The sequence below is a fragment of the Rhinolophus sinicus genome, chromosome 1, assembly GCF_057876585.1.
Source record: "Rhinolophus sinicus isolate RSI-liver-muscle chromosome 1, RSI-T2T, whole genome shotgun sequence".
NCBI lineage: Eukaryota > Metazoa > Chordata > Mammalia > Chiroptera > Rhinolophidae > Rhinolophus > Rhinolophus sinicus.
This window is the reverse complement of record NC_142501.1, coordinates 76,889,229-76,911,182: the sequence shown is the minus strand read 5'-3', so window position 1 is coordinate 76,911,182 and position 21,954 is coordinate 76,889,229. Positions and strand designations below refer to the sequence as shown.

Sequence of the window (21,954 nt, the reverse complement as noted above, 5' to 3'; positions counted from 1 at the left end):
CTTATGAATTTAGATTACATAATTTCAACATTTTGACTTGCTTACTGTATTCTTAATTGAATTTTAAGTTTTAAAAGCTATCACAAAACCATCTTATGGTAATTGAGTACTATGGCAGCTTTCTGTGATGCTTCTGCTTGGAAATTTGAGGAGAAAAATGAGCTATTTTATGTCTTTATTATTTCCCCCATTTATGAAGTATCAGAAGGAAAATCTTATAAAATGTAAATGTTGAGCTACAACTTGCATAAGCATACCAGTTAAATGTTAACTGTTATTTCATAGATTCAGTTGGAAATTGGTACATAAAATAGTACAAATACATATGGACCAATACATGAGCAGGGTACTATTTCTTTTCAGGTATTACATGATGTATTTATGTATAGCTCTACATTTACATAGTTTCACTGTTTTAGAATAAACTTATAAAATGTAATAGCATATGCTCTGGAGTTAAATTTTGTAGTCCTGACTTAGGATACTTTTGATGTTATAATTACTTAACTTGTAATTGTGATTGAAATGTTGATATAACTGTACCTGTAATCTGTGCATAACATGCTAATACAATTCAGCCATCCGCAATGTCACATGTGCTGAACACTCTGTGTCTGTGGTAACCTGACAGCCACCTCCAAAACATGTAACTAACCTTGGCACTGGGGAAACTTTAGCTCAAAAAGGCAATATGCTGCCTGTTCTGTTTAGGGCAGTAGTTTGTTTCCACAGCAACAAATCAAAGCAGAAACAATTTTGGAGTGGTCACTAGTGTCATTCAGGAGGGTTCACAAATACGTTTTCTTGCCCTCACAAGCATTATTATCACCTCAATCATTTAAGGACTTTTATCGCATTCATTTAAAATTTCAAATTAAGACTGTACCTGAGAATAAGTTCTAAAGTTCAAGACCTACAGCCATAATGTATTAAAAAAGAACTTGTGTTGTAAATTTGCTACTGTTGCTGAGGAAACTCAATCCTGCTCTAATTGGAGAATACTAATAATAATTAACTCTGTGCCTTAGCATTTTCTCTGATTTCTACAGAGTTGTGGTTATACTAAATTTTATTCCAAATTTATTTCACCTGAGTCATTGCCATAGCATAGTCCTCAACACTGAGGTACATTGTTTCCATTATTTTTCAGTACTGTGATAAACAAGCAAACCAAAATACAAAACTTTCAACAGTCTGTCAAAGACATATTCTAGTGTTTGCTTTCTCATAATTCCAATTATTACATGACTCTTTCCGAGTTGCTTTAATTCATTCTGTAATAGTCTTTCATCGCCAGCCATCACTAACCTTCCATACCTTAGGGTGGTAGCTTTTTATTTGAGCCTATCATTGTTTTTCAACTATAACCATTAACTGCATCACGTTCACCAGATACTGGTGTAGTTTTTTCCACATAAAATTCTGTCTGTTAAAGTATTAAATTTGCTGTCACACTTTTCTTTTAAGCATTCTGTGCTATGTTCTGTTCAGTGTCAGTGTCTTTAGTTCTGATTTTTCAATTTTGTCCCTCTCCTTTTCCTTGACTTGTTAGTCTGATCCAACCTCTTCTACCTCATCAGATGATTATCAATATGTTATGGAAGCTAAACTACAAGAAATGATCTCCATACGTAGGAAGGTAGTCCTACTGGACTTTACTTTCTATTGCTAAATAGAATCCATCTAAGTTTTTCTTTTCATTTATAAAAATTCTGTTACTTTTATTTATTGATAATCAACCATCTGTGCAATTCAGTGCTTCAGGAGCTTAAGATTGGACAATGGCAGGTTTGTGTTCAAACCATGCACAGTCTGCATGTTACATTTGGCTGATTTCATTGCTCATAAATAACTCCAATATTTTGCTGATGCTTGGATGTAACAGGCCTTTGTAGCTGACACATTTCAAGCAATGCTGTTCAGCTGCCTGTTTAAAGAAAGTTTATTTTTTGAAAACTACATTTGCGGTTGGTAGTAGCTTGCTTTACATTTTATTTCAATTTATCTAGAGGAAATGTGGTAATCAAATCTTACATGTCAGGTCCATTTTTCATATTTCTTAACAGGCTGAAGAGAGACATGGAAACATTGAAGAACGTATGCGACATCTAGAAGGTCAACTTGAAGAGAAAAATCAAGAACTTCAAAGGGTGTGTATATTAAGAACTGCTCCCCTCAATTATCAGTTTACAGATTTATAGTCTATATATAAGAAATGAATGTCTTTTTAAAAAAAATATTACATTTAACGGGGTGACATTCGTTAGTAAAATGTTATAGGTTTCAAGTGTACAATTCTATAATACAGAGGGTGCCAAAAATATGTATACACATTTTAAGAATGGAAGAAACTGTTAAAATTGTAGTGCTCAATATATACCAAAAACAAAAGATGAATACAAGTCACATTTGACTTCTGCAATTACAAGAGGTGCTCAAAGTGGTTACCATCAGCGTCCAGACACTTCTGATTATGGCAAACTACTGCTTGAGCCACGTTTTCATCTTTTGTTATCTGTATATATTGAGTATTACAATTTTAATACAGTTTTTTCCTTTCTTAAAATGTGTATACATTTTTCTGGCACTCTCTGTGTATCACCTATATATTGCATTGTGTGTTAACCACCCAAAGTCAGGGGAATGCAAATCAAAACCACAATAAGATAGCACCTCACACCTGTTAGAATAGCTATTATCAGTAAGACAAGTTAATAACAAGTGTTGAAGAGGCTACGAAAAAAACACGTCTTTCCTGATTATGCATTTAAAATGTTATGGATATGCTCCGTGCATTTTAAAGAAAAAAAATTTCTAGCAATACAATCAGATATAAAATAAATTCAATTTTAAAACTAGAAAAAAATATATAAAAACAAACCCAAATACTTTTTAAAATGATTTTTATGTCAAATGTATTATTTTTTTCTTGAATGTAAGGCAAGGCAAAGAGAGAAAATGAATGAGGAGCATAACAAAAGGTTATCAGATACTGTGGACAGACTTCTTACGGAATCCAATGAACGCTTACAACTCCACTTAAAGGAAAGAATGGCAGCTCTGGAAGAGAAGGTAAAGTGACAGAAGAGGAATCTCATGAACATTTAGCAAAGCTCTTACGATCATGTTTGTTATCTACCTTAAATCATTGTATTGGTCAGATGATCCATTTACTTTCCTTAAAACAAACAAACAAACAAACAAACAAACAAACAAACAGCCTGTTATATTCTTAGAAGTGAATGGTTTCTGTAAAAATGTATAAGATCAATTTTTAAATGAATAAAAAATACTTCATTATATATAAATTGTGCATATTAGCATAATCATATAAAACAATGTATTAAAACAAACTGCGCATTTGTGATGAAAATATTTCATTTATCCTTTGGTGTGTAAAAAAAAGAATGATAAGACAAAAATAAATATTTTGGGGTATGCAGGAGGCTTGTTTGAAACTATGCAAATGTTTCAAGTAACTGAATCTTCTATTAGTCTAAAAGCCAAAATGTGAGTTTATATCACTAATAGTGTCGATCCCACTCCAGAATTTAGGAATGCAATATTTTCAGCTGCATTGTTTCAAAAAAAGCTTTCCTGTGCAGGCTGAAATTTCATTCACAATTGTATATGTCTCGCTGACAGTCAGGAGCTACCAGACCAGCAAGAGTTATGTGAGCTGGTTACAAATCCCAGACTATAAACTAAGGGAGGGGCAAAAACTCAGGTGTACAAATCACGTTGGAAATGTAGATTAAAATGCCAATCATTACACAAGCTAGATATTTTCCTCTGTTCCATACAATAAACCAAAATAGGAAAATGATTTCAATGAAATGTTAGGGTATTTTTATTAATTTACCCATTAGGAAGTCATAAGGCATGACTTCTTTCAATTTAACTCTAAATGCATGGCCACTATGCCAATTACTACACTCTTAGTTTAAATTTGAAAAGAATGCATTATCTTAAGTTATGCTTTGTATTACCATAAGAAAATTATAAAAGATTTTACAACAGTGATACTTTTACCGCAAGGATTTTTAAAAATATCTATGATACAGCTTATTTCCACAAGCCATGATATGTAACATTAGTTTTTTAAAAAGCTGAAATTTTATTTTTATTTCTTTAATAATTTAACCATCATAGAAATTGTTAATTTCGTATTTGAAATAGAAGTCCAGAAATTGAACTTTTAAGAATATGATCTGATCATTTTTTTCTATCTTCAGGTAATAGAAATCACTCCTTCTGAATTCTTTATCAATAACACCTCTGATTGAGATTTAGCTTATAAATCATTGTTTCTCATTTGAAGAGTAACCTAATTATTTCAAATTTTTAAAAGACTGAGAAGAGGCAAGCTGAAATAGCTTGAAAGATGATATTAATTCCATTTGTCAATTCCAGTGTTACAAAATAATGTATCCCATTTAAATTACATACTTCTCAAAATGTTAAGGTGTCATGTTTGCAGATTATGTTGAAATCAAGAAATAGTCACTCCAAGGAAGAAATCAAAGACAATTCTGGAGTGATGAAAAAAATAAGTCCACATACTTAATTATTTTCTGTTTAGTTTTTTAATTATTTGTTTGTTTGTTTTTCCCCTCTCTGTAGAATGTTTTAATTCAAGAATCTGAAACTTTCAGAAAGAATCTGGAAGAATCTTTACATGATAAGGTATCATGGAAACTTACAGTTTGCCCATTTTTCTGTTTTGCACTGGTGAATGTTTTGTTGCAAAATACATTTGATAAGAAATAATTTTAGGATGTTGTGTTTTAAAACAATGTAGCTTTTAAAATATATATACAAAAACTGTTCATACATAGGGAGAGTCTGATGAATTTTCACAAGCAAAACACACTAAATATCAACACTGTGAAAAACCCCCTCTGATTAACATGCAATCACTACTCTTATAATAAAGGGTAATCACTATTTTGACTTCTTACAGAAAAAAATGTTGACTTCTTTGTGCTTTATATAAATGGAATTAAAATATGTGTACTAATTTGTGTCTAATTTTAGATACGTTTTAGCAGAAATGTATTAAATACCTAATATCGATAAGAATTGTGCTAAGTTATATATTTTTAAACATAATCCTAGTTCCAAAATAGCTGAAAAATCTAACTGAAGAGAAAGATCACAACTTTGACAAAGCAATCAGTTGCAGGATAGCCGATGCCAAGTGTCAAATGAATGAAATAAGCAATAAGAACTACAGGTAGGAGAGTTTACCATACATTAGTGCTTCAGGGAGGTGAGACTTGACTAAAACTTTATGGAAAGGTAGGACAGTGTTGTTGCAGGCCTTTCAGATACAATGCATGTAGCATGACTGAGGTGCTTGAATATGGAAGGTATGGAAAGAGAGAAGGGAGAGAAAAAAAGGGGGGAAGAGGGAGGGAAAGAAAAATGGAAGGAAGGAAGGAAGGAAGGAAGGAAGGAAGGAAGGAAGGAAGGAAGGAAGGAAGGAAGGAGCAACAGTGCAACATATGGAAGGTACTGGAAAAAATAAAAGAATGAAGAAGAGTGAACAATTGTACATTCACCCCTACTGAATGTTATATATTATGATGTTAATTTTAAAATAACTATTTGGTCCCACGGTCAGTGTATACACCATCTCCCGAAAGATAGATCTACTAGAGCAATGTTTTGCGGCATTTAGAAGATAACACTGAATTCTCTTTGAAGAGAATTCATGGGGGAGATGACATTTCATCAGGCTCTTGAAGGCAGATATGACCTTAAATAGAGAAGGGTAGGGCAGAGGACAGAGCCTATGTAATAGCACAGAGAAAACAAAAACAGTTGATTTGCTGTATCACCAGAAGTTTGCTGTGACTGGTATATTTGTAAAGAACTAGATTTTGACCAGATTGTGAGTTTTGGACTTGATCCTGTTATGCAAGATTATGTTATCCAAAATTCCGTGTTCTCCTGGCGAGATCCCCAGAACCCATCCCCACCCCCCACCTACCCAAGCCTCGTAGCATCAACAATCTGCCTAAGCAACCAGCAGTACTAATCATTCCATGCTCACATCCTTGTTCATGGCAATTGCCAAAAAAAGCAAAGCCTAGGTCATACTTCATTTCTGAATATCATCTCATACAGCTAAACCCACTTCGTCATCTCACCACATTTCCTATAACTCCTTAATTTTCCACTCAGTTGTCTATAACTTAGAGTCCATTATCAGCAAAATCCCCTGTACACTCAGCCTCTGCTTTCAGTGGTTTTGTATATCATCGTGAAGTTCTTAGGACTGTCCTCGGATTTCTTCTCTACATTCAGTCCCTGGTGAACACATGATCTTATGGGTTTAAATACCATATTTAAATTGAGCACTTCTAAATTTAGATCACCTACTGGGTCCTCTCCTCTGAAGGAGTTCATGTTTTCAAGAGCCAACTTAGTATCTCTGTTTGGACACTTAGGCATCTCAAATTTAACAAGTCAGTACCCTCCCCACCCCACCAATACTGGCACCCCCTCACCTGAGCACTACCACCAGCAGTCTTCTCAGTAAATTACAACATCTTTCTCTTAGTTACTCAGGTTCAAAATTTCGGAGTCCTTCTTAACCCCTCTCTTTATGTCATACCCCACGTTCAGTCTAATGACAAGTTCTATTAGTTTTATCTTCAAAATATAACCAAATTCCAGCCATTGTCTCCCTAGCACCATTGTTGTCTAAGCTATAAGTCACTTGTCTGTGTTTTTTGGAAGCCCACTAATAATTTTATGTCCTCCCCATCCCATTCAGCAGTCCATTTCACAGCTGTCTGAATGGTCATGCCACTTCTCAGCTCAAAAATCCTCCAGCCATTTCCTGTGTCACTCAGAGTAAAAACCAAAAGCTCTAAAGGGGTACAAGGCCTTACAGGATTACCCTTCCGAAACCCTGAAACCACACTTTTCTAAATCCAACCCCTATCTGCCTTCCTCGTTAACGTCTCCATTCCAGCCTCACTGGCCCTTTGTTCTCTACTTCACCAAACATACACCCACTAAGAGGCATGTGCACTTGCTGTCTCTTCTATCTGCCATGCCTTTTCCTAAGATAGTCCCATTTTTTTAACTCGTTTCTTCTCTCCATGTCCTTACTCAAATATCACTTTATTGGAGAGTCCTTCCATGATTCTCCTAGTTTCTCCTTACCAGCATTCTTAAGACGCTATTTGTTTATTGCCTTTTCTACTAGATTGTAAATTACATGAGCGCAGGAAATTTGTTACTTCATTACTATATCTTAAGTGCCAAGCACACAAGGGGTGCTTAATGCATATTTGTGGAAATAACAAATGGATTAATAAATACAGTAAGAAAATGTTGAATATTTTTAAGCAAAGGATTCATTTGATCATACTTTTTTTTTTATTGATACATCTAGCAAAAGAATATGTAGGGAAAAGATTAAAGGAAGCACCACCTCTGGGGAAGCTGGTAAAGAATTCAGGAAAGAGGTGAAAAGGACAAAGAGTAGGATGGTTGTATTAAGAATAAAAAGGGCAGATGAGAGAGACATTACAAAGGTTACATTGAAAAAAAAAGTGTGGTGAGAAAAGAAGTATGAGTCAAATAAAATTGCTAGCATGGGCCACTTGGAGAGGGAAAGAAACAGCAATATAAAAGCCAGAGAATATTTATAATGCTATAAAAATTTTAATCAGAAAAAAAAATTAAGTGCTTACATGAGCGTTTTAGGGCTGGCTATAAAACAACCTTTATCTTCATTAATTTACAAACTAAAATTGATAATGCCAATCTGAGAAAATTATCAGCTACACAAATAATTGTACCAATATCAAACTAATAATTCTAACTCATATTAGGTTATGATTTTTTTCCTTCTCCTTTTAATTTTATCTTCTTTCTCCTTCACCTATGTGTCCTTCAACCCTTTTAGAATAATAGAAATTCTTCACTTACTGCATAAATAAGGCCTTTTCTTTATTTTCTCAAAATGGCTGTGATTTCTACTCTGCATGTTGAAGTGATAAAAGTATATACATAAAGGCCATGACCTTAGTATTCTCATGTTTGCAGAAATATAGGATTAGTGAATGCCAGGGAACGTAGATAAATTTTTATTGATTTTGCTGTTCACATTTTCATTACAAGGGGGAAAATCAGGCATATTTTGCTCTCATGTCTAATACTCTTTCATAAAATTATATCCATCAGTTTCTCATTTTTAAAAAGTCACTAAACTCGGTAGCTTGATTTATCATAATTGAGTGTTGGTATTATTGGCATTTGCATACCATTTGAGTAACACTTCTTTGATTTTTAGGAAAGATTAGCAGAAGAAATTGAAAAGCTGAGATCTGAACTTGACCAATTGAAAATGAGAACTGGCTCTTTAATTGAACCCACAATATCAAGGTAACATTAAATTAAAAGCTTATCTACAGGTCACGAAAAATCAATATTAACGCCCTTATGGATCATAAGTCCTCAAATAAAATAAAGAAGTACCTCCTATTGCTCAGCCGTAATTGCCCTATTTTGACTCGTTATCAATTGACAGTTTTTACACTCAAAAATAATTCTCTAATTTATAAATCCTTGCTGCAGATATGCAATAAAAATTTAAATTACTACCTTTAATATTCCACATTTAATTATATAGATAAAAGTTCATGTAAAGAACCTTAATTGAAGAAATGGAACTGTGTATAAGGAGGTTACATCTCATTCCAGGAAGAAGTATCAGTCATTTTCTCTACAGTTAGAAATATTTTCAATACTCTTGTTACTGAAGAAATATCACTGACTATGGTCACTTAACATATACTTATATTGGTACAGTAATTAAAAATAAAGAGGTAAGAAGAAATTATACATGTTAAAAATATTCAAATAAATTTAGCCATAACTCATCTATTTTGACTCAATACTTCATCTTAAAAAAAGAATAAATTAGATGATTGTTTACTCTGTAGATAGGTAGATAGATAAATAGATAGATAGATAATTTTATTTCAGATTCACATATACTCTTCTTTGCTACTTAGAGCCTTCTGTTGGAAGTTGATAAGAAACCCTAGAAGGACTCACTCATTTGATCATTTATTTCTTAGGCAATACAATGATATCAGCTATTTACAAACTTTGACCACCATAGATTTCTAGAAGTTCATTTCTCGTGGTCTGATGCTTATCTGAAGAATATTAGCTCCACAAGGGCTGGAATTGTTGTCTTTTTAATTGCTATAATCTCAGCATTAAACAAAAACAAAACTTCCATGTAGTATGCTCTCAATAGATATTGTTGAATGAATAGATGAATATCTGGTAAAGCTCAGATGAAAAATCCAAATTAAACAACAAAAATTCCTAAAGGAGCTTATATTTTCAGTGTAAGTATTAAAGAAACACTCATTATTTTGAGTGTTTCTATCTTCAGTTTAGTTTAAAAAACAGAGTTCTGCAGTCATAAAAACATCCAATTTTTTTTAAACATGCAGGTCTTTAATTTAGAAAATCATGCACATTATAATTTTTAAAAGATTTATTCCAACATGTATCTGAACTGAATGTGTTCACATGGTGATTATGATGATGGTGATGATGATGAAGAAGGAGAAAAAGAGCTGATAGAATATCAAAGGAGTAAATACATAGAATGAGCATTATTCAGTCAACAAATTAAAGATATTTTACTAGGACCAAATGGCCATTTCATTATCTTTTTGACCTGCAGTTACAGAAATGAGGAGTTGTGGAATGTTATCTAAGCATTCATCGCCACAGTGAGTCACACGAGCCACCTAATAATGTGACCTTTATCCACAGTAAAGGAACTACACACACAACAATTTTTCTCTGACGCAGTGGACTGTAGTAGAAACAACACTAGAACAAGCATAATAAGACTTACATACCTAGGTCTCAGACATACAGTTGTAGCTGTTTGATTTTGGAACACTCATTTCCTTAAGATTCTAATTTTTATATATTTTACCTGAATTATATAAAAAATACTATTTGTCTCCCAAGCTTACTTTGCAGATAAAATGAGACAAGTGAGCAAAGAGTTTTGTAAACCATAAAAACATCTTAAGTATAAAGTATTCTAGGAAGTATTAATTAAGATAGCTAAACTTATGGAATTTATAATGTTACAGAAAAACTGAATATTTATTAAAAGCAATTATTTATTGAACACCCATGCTTCTGAGTGCACGGAATTAAGAAAGAAACAATAATGAAAACATGGTGCTTGAGAACTTCATCTACTTGTGTTTGATCTTACAGGTAAGAAGTTAGGAAGAGATGAACTAAAAGTTAGGGACTATCAATAACTCATAACCTCTACTAGTATCTCACCTGAGAAGAAAGTAAAATAAGTTCCAGAGTGTCTGGAGATGGCCTGATTTGGCTGAACTCTGAAGAAAGGGTAGGATGTGGATTATTAGGAAGGATGACGGAGGACATTCCAGAAACAGAGGGATGACTAACAGGTTTACTCTAAGAGAAATTCATATGTGACTTCCTATAGAAGTTCTTTCGGGAAATTATGCGCAAGAGTCTCAGGAGATTCAGGAGGGAAAACTACGTGGTTCCTTGTCTAAACAAATTAGTGAATGTAGATGAACTTGTAACCTAGACCTCCAAGTGCCTCTGAAAATAATGTACACAAAAATGATTAAAAATTGAATGTATAGAAATATTACCTTTGACTTCTGTCAGAGAACTAACTTACAGACTTGAATAAAAGGAAAGAGGTGAGCAGTAACTTTTCTAGATAAAGTACAAGTAATGGGTTCTTCTACAATTGGTGTTGGCTCAGATCTTTTGTTATTTCAAGAACTTTCTACTTGCCAGACACTGGAGCAGTGGACATACTGGTGATGGTGATGAAGAAGACATGTTCCAGTGGGAAGATACAGGCATAAATAGTTAGAGGACCGTTTTAATGAAAGGAATATGGGGAGCGAGAATAGTATATAACAATGGGACTTTAAACTGAGATTTTAAGACTGTTAAGCATATAAATGTAAGAAGAGACTGTTTTCAAAGGGCCAGAAGTGAAAGAAAGTGTGAGTTATTGAAATAATTGAAAGAATGTCATAGGTTTCAAGTGTACAGTTCTGTAATATATCATCTACATATCACTTTACTAACAAATGTCACCCCAATAAATTTTAATTAAAAAGAAAGAAAGAAAGAAGGTCAGTACAGGGAGATGGAAAGGGGAAGACTGAGAGTAACTGGAAGGGAAGCTGGAAAGTGAAAAGGGCCCAAATTGTAGCCTGGTAAGGACATTGAGTTTTAAGCAAGTTATCAGTGGGACCAGACCTGTGTTTTGTTTCATGTTTTAATAAATAAACTGGAGTTGAGAGATAAAACAAAAAACAGTACTTCTAGGATTATGAGTTATAATTTTAGACACGCTATTCTGATGCCCAAAGAGACATTACCCTAAGCAGCCAGATAAAAGGCACCTAGAATGTTCTGAGCTAGATTATTGTGCTTGCTACATGCTAACAATACCTTCTTCAGCATATAATGGTGACTAAAATGTATTTGTCTTCATGAAACTTATATGCTCTGCCAAATAGATGAAAACTGAAGTTTGTACCATTTTTGCATGTGGCCTTGTTGATTAGTTTTTTATATGATTAATTCACAATAAAGCCCTTATTAAAAGCTCAAAAATTGTTTTGGTGGCATATCCTATTTTATTAAAAAATAAGATTATTAACCTTGGGTTAATCTGATTTTAGGCATTTTGTTTAATTCCTAAATTGAAAATAAATAATTGCAAAGTAATGAATTCAGGTACCCCCAAAACTTACACTGTTAGGTTAAAACAAATACAGTCACAAAAAGCACTTATTGGGATATCCACTAAACAGCTCAAACTAAATAGAATTGCCAGAATTTAAGCCAATGGATCTTGGTTATCAATCTTAACATGTTTTATTGTACTACTGCATTTGAAAATGATAATTAGTGAACTGAAAGGCTTCTTGTATTCTAAAAAGACAAAGTGCACTTACCCTTCAGGAATGAACCTGAGAATGGAATTTCTGACAGAAGCCTTTGAAGAGACCTCAAAGAGTCATGGCAATCCATCAGTTTTCTTTCTTGAAGTGTATATTTCCTTGAGGGTTTATGCTTTCCTGCCAATTAAGCAGTCAATAGTGATTCGCTGGTAAGTTAATTTTGGAGATTGGGTATGTTTAATATTTTTCCTTTTTTTCAGGACTCATCTAGATACCTCAGCTGAGTTGCGGTATTCAGTTGGATCCCTAGTGGACAGCCAGTCTGACTATAGAGCAACTAAAGTAATAAGAAGACCAAGGAGAGGCCGCATGGGTGTGCGAAGAGATGAGCCAAAGGTGAAACTTTTCATTTCCAGTCTCTTACGGTTTTAAGTAAACATTATTCCATTTTGGATAGAATTTTAATACTGAGATAATTCAAATACTAGCATTTTTATTAGTTTGAAGTGTGACATAGGACACATTTTTAAAACTATAACATAAAAACCCTACTATGTGCCAAAAGTTAAACTAACCATTTCCCATGTGTTTATTCACATAACTTTATGAATTGGGTACTATTTTGATACTAATTTCAGACATGAAAAGATTGAAGCCCAGAAATTTTAAGTGTTCAATAAACACAGCCAGGAATAAAATCAAAACACGAGCCTATGTTTGTATGTGTTCCAATTCATGCATTTATCCATTATGCTATATTGCCAAACAAATGGATTTTTGGTTTTCTTGGGCACCGAAGCAACGACATTCATATTGTTAATTAAAATGAAATATAATCGCTATTTTAAAAACACCGAGGAAAATGTACATAGATGTTGAAGTGTTTGTAGAGAACTGTTCATGATCAACTACAGTGCCAGCCTTTCATTCACTCAATAACTTAAAATTTGTAAGCTATACATGTTAAGTATATAGTTTCATTTTATAATGAAGTAATATATTTCTTTTGTGGCCTAAGTATATTTTGCTCTTTCCAATCACTTTTATGTGTCCAAAATACCACATAACCTACTTGTCTTTATTTGCACACAGGCTCTTAACACCCTATAGTTTTTAAATGGCACCTACCTATGTGTCATGTATAAATTAATCCCTCCCAGTAGGCATTCAGTATCTTTTGAATGGAAAAACAAATAAATGAACAAATGAAGAATAAATTCAGTTCATATTAGTTATTTTCTCATTTTTATGTGACAACTAAATTAGTGCTGTTAGTCCCAAAATAATTTGTAACACAAATGCTAATTTAGGTCCTCAAATCTTAAATAAATACACAAGGCGATAGCATGTGGTTCCCTCCAAAATTATTTTACATCATCACAAAAATGAAAAACATTTTCTTAAAAAGCAGAAGACTCTAGGATCTCCCAAATTTCTCATACTTTCAGATTACAGCTTGAAAAACACTGGTCTGTTGGTTACTTAAGACTTTTCATTCATATAATGATTTATATCAATTAAAAACATAGCTATGTAAATTTTTATGTCTTGGGCTTTAAAAACATTAATGAGGTGTTTAAGTGACCAGAGAAGTAGAGATGAAATTAAATAACTTTGCAATATTTTTTAATAATAATTTGTTAGAAACTCTGTAAATGACATAGGATAGATAATATTTGTAGTCTCAGTCTATAATAAGAAAGTGTAGGTAGGAGTAATTATACTTAGTACACGAAATGGGAATGCTTTAGTACAAGTCAATGGAAACCATTAATTTGGAAGCAAGAATAAATGCTTTAAATAATTGTTACCTTGATTTGGGGTTGAACTAGAAACCATGAAGATGTTTATCACCTGTATTTCTATCAAAATCTTGATATTTATGCTGACAGTAAGTACCTCCCATAACTTAAAAATGCCATGGAACTATTTTATTGAACTAATACATTGAAATGTTAACAATCAATTCGTCTTTTGCCAAGTAAGCTATGAAAGCATGTGTGCTTTTTTGTTGTTTTTCAAAATATTGCTTTGAAAATGAGCAATGTGATGAATGCTATAATTGTTCATTTACCATTCAGGTAAAATCTCTTGGGGATCATGAGTGGAATAGAACTCAACAAATTGGAGTACTAAGCAGCCACCCTTTTGAAAGTGACACAGAAATGTCTGATATTGATGATGATGACAGAGAAACAATTTTTAGCTCAATGGATCTTCTCTCTCCAAGTGGTCATTCTGATGCCCAGACTCTAGCCATGATGCTTCAGGAACAATTGGATGCCATCAACAAAGAAATCAGGTGAGTTCAATTATTATCGATCGTGTCCAGGGATTAGAAGACCTTGATACTAAAAATGTGATCGTCAGATTGAAAGCATTGGCATCACTTGGGAGGGTGTTAGAACTGCAGAATTTCAGATCTCACCCCACTGATAAGAATGTGCATTCTCACTAGATTCCCAGGATGTCTGTATATGTCCTATATAAAATTAGCACAGCCTTTGTAAGGAACATACATGAAACATACAGATTAAGGAAATGAGGGCAATAAAAGAATGAGGTAAAGATAAAATCTTCAATGAACATTGAAGCATATTTTAAATTAAAATGTACTATTTAAATGGTATCTGTGGTGATAAGATATATTCTTAAGGTACATTTAACACTGCAGTAAAGGTATGAAATAGCATGCAAATTAATGTGCAGCCAGCTCCTTAAAAGTATTTAGACATTGGAGTGAAATTAACTATGACTGAATTATTTTGAAGTAGATATGAGAAAATTTAGTATCACCACACAGTATCTGGAGAACAGATGATTTCAAAAGAGTAGATAATATTATAGAATTGAAATTACACAAATTAACATTTCAAATATTGAGAAATGTTGTCACTATAGAACATAACTTAAACTTTTGTACTTTCTTGAAGCCCAGTAACATCCACAGTCTTTTTCAATCATTAATTTGACTAAACCCTGTGAAGAAAGAACTCTACTCTGCCAGGGGGATTTGTTTTCTTTCACACATCAGGAAGCTATGCTTGTTTTTTCAACTGATGAACAGTTTTACTGTATTGAACAATGCCTTTATGTCTTCTTCCCGATCTAGTTAAATCTGTTGACCTCCTATTCTGATTCAAATCTACCTAGCTCTCCACTGTCCACCATATGTACACATTATAATAGTTTCTCCTCTGGGTGACAGTAATAGTTTCCTTCTGGTTTCTCTGTAGTGTTTGGGTTCCCTTTTAATCCAAACTAACACTACAGCCAGAGCAGACTCTCTAAAACCCAAATGTGCTTTTTCAAGTGCTTCAGTTTCTCAAGAAAAAGATCAAAATCCTTCAGGTCGTCTGCAATGCACCACCCACCTCTTACCATTCACCTGTCTGACTCCATGTTCCACTATACATGACTTCCACTTCTTTGAATGTTCCATGCTATCTCCTTTGTTGTTGCTGTTCCTTTCTTCTGGAACATTCTGCTCAATCCACACTGTTCTGCCCTAACATTTCACCTACTTTATTCTTATTCTGAACAGCTCCATCAATTCTGTCCTTCAGTTCTTTACCTTCACTAGATTGTAAGTTATATAAGAGAAAGGAACACATCTGGTTTTTCTACTGTTTTATTTCCAGAATTGAGCACTTTGATTGATAAATAGAAAGTGCTTCATAACTATTTGATTACTATAAATAGAAAAAAGAATATAAAACAGAAATTCCAACTAAGTAATAGTTTCGGATGCTATGCAGCTAATGGTTGCACTTACTAAATAGATTAGAAATCAGGTCTAAATCCTTGTGATATTTGTTTTCACCAAAAATATATACACACACCCTCAATAACAACCTGTATCCCTCCAAGGACTGTTAGCTTGCTTATATTAGGATAGTAATTCCCAGGCACAATCTTGGCATAAACTAAATTGCTACCCAAATAATGAATTCAAACTATTGTCCTTCACTATGTTACATTACTGCTACCCTTAATGTATATTAATGTAGTTGCTGATTGTAAGAAATCAGGAAATACATACAATTTGAATATATAGCAACATTTAAAAGGAATTAGTACCTTGATATAAACCATGGTAATATGCTTACAATAACCAGAATTTTTCTCTGGTTAAGATTTTTCTTCTTACATAAATTAATTATTTTACAAAATAATTTTAAAAATTCTTTTCTTTTGGTTTCTCAGTTTACTGATTCTCTTAAAGGGAGCGGTCAAATGACTTCAAACTCATTTGCCACTGCAACATTCATTAATCTGTTTATCTATAGTTAGCTACATTTCCCTACTTTACTTTTGTAGATTTATTTAGCCTCTCAGCCTTCTGTCTGATTCCTCTGGAAATTTCTCCCTAACACACTGGACATTCTATTATGTTATTTTCTTTGCTTTCCATATTTACATTAGGAGTCAAAGATCAATGGATTGCCATTTATTTTTTTCCAAATAAACTGAACTTCTGGGAAGCATTAAATTTCCTGTTTGTTTAAACTTTGATTTGCCTCTTACTCAACTGTTCTTCTAGTTTTGACTCTCTTTTAAATTAATAGAATACTAGAATTAATAACTATAAATGTTTTGTCCAGCAGAACCACATTGCCTCACCACATTTTCTGAAGGAGTCATTTTCCACCAATCATTTTAAAAGTATGAAATTCCTTCTTCTCCTCCTCCTTCTCCTCCTCTTTATGAAGAGGAGGCAATCTTTCCCCTGGAATGTGTTTATGTGTTTAAAGCACATTATTGATGTTGTACTCTGTTACTTGACAAAGCCTCCCTTTGGGATTCTGATCTTTGGCTAAGTTAAAATGTACCCATGAAAATAAAACAAAGTAACAGAATTCATATCCTTTGTGTAAGTAAAAAATTATAATTAAGATTAAATGTTCCTCTTACTATTTTTTTATTGACTTTAATTTTTTAGAGCAGTTTAGTATTTATAGCAAATTTAATTGAGGGAAAGGTAAAGAGATTTTCCCATAACCCCCCCGACCCCATGCCTAGCCTCCCCTGTTAGCCACATCCTCTGCCACAGCAGTAATTTTATTACAACTGATGAACCTAGAATGACTCATTGCGATCACCCAAAGCTCATAGTTTCCATTATGGTTGACTCTTGGTGTTGTACATTCTATGTGTTTGGAAAAAGTGTACAATGACATATATCCATCATTATGGTGTGTCATGCGGGGTCTCTGGTCCCTCTCCCCACATAAGAATGCAGGTCATGGTGAGGCCAAAAAGGAACACAGACAGAGCCATAGATAGAGGAGTCATACCACTATAGTCTCGCTGGTGGATGGGTTGGAGACACAGGAAGCAGGAGCCACACATCCGCCACCCGCCACCCGCCATCCGCTTGTCTGCCAACCCACCTCACTTGCTAACTTCAATCCGCGCTTGCTAGCTCAGCTACCATCTTCTTGCTAGCCCCCATTTTCTGCTAGCATAGCCACTGCAGTTATATTAGTGGCCAATGGCTCACTGGTTACAGCTGACGGCCAACTAGCCACAGCTGATGGCCATCTAATCACAGTTGATGGCCATTTACTACCTGAGCCAGCACCTTTCCATGTGAGGCCAAGAGCCTGGAAACTGCACTCCTGGCTCTGTCCCCACATAGTGTCATACAGAGTATTTTCACTGCCCTAAAAACCCACTGTGCTCTGCCTGAGTCATGCCTCTTACCATCCCAACCCCTGTCAACCACTGATCTTTTTACAGTCTCCATATTTTTGTCTTTTCTAGAGTGTCATATAGTTGGAATCATACAATTGTAGCCTTTTCAGATTGGCTTCTTTCATTTAGTCATACGCATTTATTGTTCCTCGTCTTTTCATGGCTTGATAGCCCATTTCTTTTTAGTGCTGAATAGCAATTCAGCGTGTGGATTTACCATGGTTTATTTATCCATTTACTTACTAAAGGGCATCTTGGTTGATTCCAAGTTTGGGCAGTTTTAAATATAGCTGCCATGAACATTCATACACAGGTTTTTGAATGAAAGTCAATTTTCAATTCCTTTGGGTAAATATTAAGGAACATGGTTATGTTTAGTTTTGCAAAAAATTGCTAAATTGTCTCCCAAAGCATATATGGAAAAAGAAACCTTTGCCATGATCATAACCTTGAAATTAAGGACAGTGTGTCATAGGAGATCACAATAAGCCATTTGTAATTAAGAGGAAAATATGTCAGGAGAGGTTTCTATCCCCTTTTATTAAGAAAACTCTACTGGTACACAGTTTCATTATGTGTAATACATACTATATAAAATATATATAGATTCAACTTAAATAGAAACTTTATGCAACCCAGCTAAAGTTCTTTATTCTTTGTGTCTTTATGTCACTAATTTATACACAATCTCGAAGTTTGTCCCTAAAGAAAAAGAGTAATGGTGATTTTTCTTGTCAAAGGTTTTTACAGCGACAGTTTAATTTTTTTTTATTATCTAGCACTCTTATCATCTACCTACCTACCTACCTACCTACCTACATATCTACCTACCTACCTATATTTACCAATCATCTCCACATTATTAAATTACCTGGTGGTTATTTAAAGGCAATTTAGCTAAATAGGTATTAATGCTAAAAAAAGACTCAGGGTGTTATTTGGTCAAATGATAATTGTGACTGACCATTTATTTGGGATTTTTTTCAGTTATGCTTTTTTATTGGGTCGGAGGTAAGATTCAGTAACTTTGTTGGAATCTGAGTTTCTAAAAGTCTCATTTATCAGGACCTGGGTTCAAATGTAAGCTTAGGGGCTGGCCCAGTGGCTCAGGCTGTTGGAGCTCAATGCTCCCAACTCCAAAGGCTGCCACTTCGATTCCCACATTGGCCAGTGGGCTCTCAACCACAAGGTTGACAGTTCGATTCCTCGACTCCCACAAGCGATGGTGGGCAGCGCCCCCTGCAACTAAGATTGAACACGGCACCTTGAACTGAGCTGCCGCTGAGCTCCCAGATGGCTCAGTTGCTTGGAGCGCGGGCTCTCAACCACAGTGTTGCCGGTTCCACTCCCTCAAGGAATGGTGAGCTGCAACTAACAACGCAACTGAACCTGGAGCTGAGCTGCGCCCTCCACAACTAAGACTGAAAGGACAACAACTTGAAGCTGAATGGCACCCTCCTCAACCAAGATTGAAAGGACAACTTCACTTGGAAAAAAGTCCTGGAAGTACATACACACTGTTCTCCAATAAAGTCCTGTTCCCCTTCCCCAATAAAATCTTAAAAAGAAAAAAAAAAAATGTAAGCTTAGTGGCAGAAATTAACTAGGAAGGCAAGATTTAAAAACAAAAATTCTATCAGGTGATAGTGTAGAAAGAGGGTAAAACTGAAAGTGGGGAGGGATTATGTATCACTTGGAAAGAAAGATTTTCTAAACTTCAGCCAAGAATTCCCTGGGAAGTATTGAAAGTTATATTTTCTAGAGAAAAAATAAAGATGAAAAAATGAGATTTGATAGAAAATGTTTACAGAGAAGTTTTATTGGTTTATTATATGAATTTCAATTACCACTATAGCAGCACATGATGGATCAAAATTAAACTGTATCTTTCAGGTTAATTCAGGAAGAAAAAGAATCTACAGAGTTGCGCGCTGAAGAAATTGAGAATAGAGTAGCTAGTGTGAGCCTGGAAGGCTTGAATTTGGCGAGGGTCCACCCAGGTACCTCCATCACTGCCTCGGTGACAGCTTCTTCGCTGGCCAGTTCATCTCCCCCCAGTGGACACTCCACGCCAAAGCTCACCCCTCGAAGTCCCGCCAGGGAAATGGATCGCATGGGAGTCATGACACTGGTATGCCGGCGTGTCCGGAGAACCTTTGCCCCTTATTTGGATTAATGATACATTGCTCTCACTGATTGGGTTTTATTCTAGTCCAGGGCTTTCTGTGTGTTTTATTGTTTCTCTTTCTTTTTTTCACAACCACCCTATATGGTAGGTTCAGTTATCAATCCCATTATGATATGAGGAAATGTAGCCTTACATAGGTATAACTTTCCCAAGGTCTAATAATAGTAAGTGGAAGACTAGCGATCTAAATATCACATTAGGTATCTGAGTGACATAAAACCATGAAGTACATTTTTATTGATGACATCTTGATGAAGTAAATTGGGACAGGGTTGTTGTTGTTGTTTTTTAACAGAATAAATAACAAAAATGAGTTATTATAATTGCTTTAGTATACCAGCATAGGCTGTTATAATTTTATACTATATATAATATATTTTTAATAAGAAGAGCCATCAAGAGCAGTAGCAGCAATGTCTCAAATTTGTTTTAGAATTTCATGTCAACATTTTTACTTTTCTTTATTGTTTAATTATTTATTCATTTATCTTTATATTTGGGATGAAATGTTGGAATCTTGAATTGAGAAGTCCCTGAACATAACTGAGAGAAAATCAAAGTGCCCCTTGCTAAAAATAATATGGGACAAACTCTGAAAAATATGGTTGTAATGACTACTGAAAGCTATGATGTTTAGTCATTTAATTCTCATGATAACATTTGAAATTCTGAGGATATTACCTCGATAAAGAATGCCGGTGTCTGAGGCTTTGAGAATATGGGTAAACTTCCCATGTTCAAAAGAGCTAGTAAGTAGAGCGTTATTTTTCTTCAAATTTGCTAATTCAAAAGCATGTACTGTAGTCTTTTTTTTTTCGGTGAATATGTTAAGTTAGCAACAATAATGAAAATTTAAATATTCTGGACTATTTATAGAGATAAAATTCTGTTTTGTAATGAATATTAAAACTATATTATTAAAACAATAACATTTTAGTTAAAAATGAACAGTTTGGGGATAGAGATTAATTAAAATATAAACAGGTCAAATAATAGTACACATAATAAATCTGGCACAAACACATAACAATGGAGGAGAAATTAATGATACTACAGAAAAATATGAAATGTATATTGCGTTTCTAGTCAGAAGGTTGTGAAGCTGCTATAAAAAGGCACAATGCCTCTGTGTGTGTGTGTGTGTATGTGTGTGTGTGTAATATCTGAACAAAGAAGTCTAATTCATCTTCTAAATGTCACCTTTAAATGCATATGTTGCAAAAATTTGTGATACGGTTAAAAATTATAGAAATTATATTCATTAGAATTAACATATCTATATATAGATCTATATCTATAGATACAAATATCTATAGATATAGATCTATATATAGATATATAGAGGAAAACTACCTTATAAATAATTAACTTTTTAGTTTTTATTTTATCTTCAAAAAATTTCTGTTATATATATATATATATATATATATATATATATATATATATATATATATATATGGTTAGGTATCTTTTCCTTTGATTTTGCAATTGAGAATTGAAACAGAAAACTATTTACATGGTGAGGCACTATTTGCCATATTCAAACTCTATAGTTATGGGACTTCAACACAATAAAGTCAATAAAAGAGAAATGGTGAAATAAAAATGTTAAAAACAGAATAAAACAAAGAAACATTTACCTCCTTAAGCCATTGAGTCCTCTAGTCTGTGCTAATTTCCAGAGTTGATATTAAAAATATATATTTTTAAAGACAGCATAGACAATGGCCAATCAGAGAAAAGACCAACTAATGAAAACCAATCCTACCCAGATGCGGCACAAACTTTTAGCCAATGCACTGAGATATGCTAATGCAAAAATTAGGTACATTATGATCTCCTTACTTTAGAAATCTGGAAACCATCCACCTGATATTATTAACTAAGATGATATTGTCTGTGGCTTAGTTTCTGTATATGTAATATATGCTACATCTATTGATTACCTACTTATTACTAAAGTTAAGTAACAATCTTGGCCCAGAGAGCATAATTTAGTCAACATTCAAGGCAAGGAAACTGATTATTCCTGTAGTACTATTATTTACTTACATTTTTACAACATAGTATTTTCCCTTTTAAGTATTTTTCATA

At 33.9% G+C, this 21,954-nt stretch overlaps 1 protein-coding gene across 17 annotated transcripts in view; it reads left to right on the top strand.

Annotated features, from left to right (window-relative positions):
• The window catches only part of PPFIA2 (PPFI scaffold protein A2), a 456,741-nt gene that overhangs the window by 342,592 nt on the left and 92,195 nt on the right, over nt 1-21,954 (top strand). For 10 of the 17 annotated variants that reach the window (XM_074325351.2, XM_074325350.2, XM_088800983.1 and 7 more), the window contains 8 exons: nt 1,553-1,639; nt 2,067-2,150; nt 2,941-3,072; nt 4,624-4,686; nt 8,315-8,406; nt 12,236-12,371; nt 14,057-14,277; nt 19,566-19,803. In XM_074325351.2, the coding sequence (XP_074181452.1) occupies nt 1,553-1,639; nt 2,067-2,150; nt 2,941-3,072; nt 4,624-4,686; nt 8,315-8,406; nt 12,236-12,371; nt 14,057-14,277; nt 19,566-19,803 (1,053 nt within the window). The remainder of the gene's footprint in view (nt 1-1,552; nt 1,640-2,066; nt 2,151-2,940; nt 3,073-4,623; nt 4,687-8,314; nt 8,407-12,235; nt 12,372-14,056; nt 14,278-19,565; nt 19,804-21,954) is intronic. The other 7 variants (XM_074325362.2, XM_074325357.2, XM_074325358.2 and 4 more) reach the window with 1 other exon arrangement.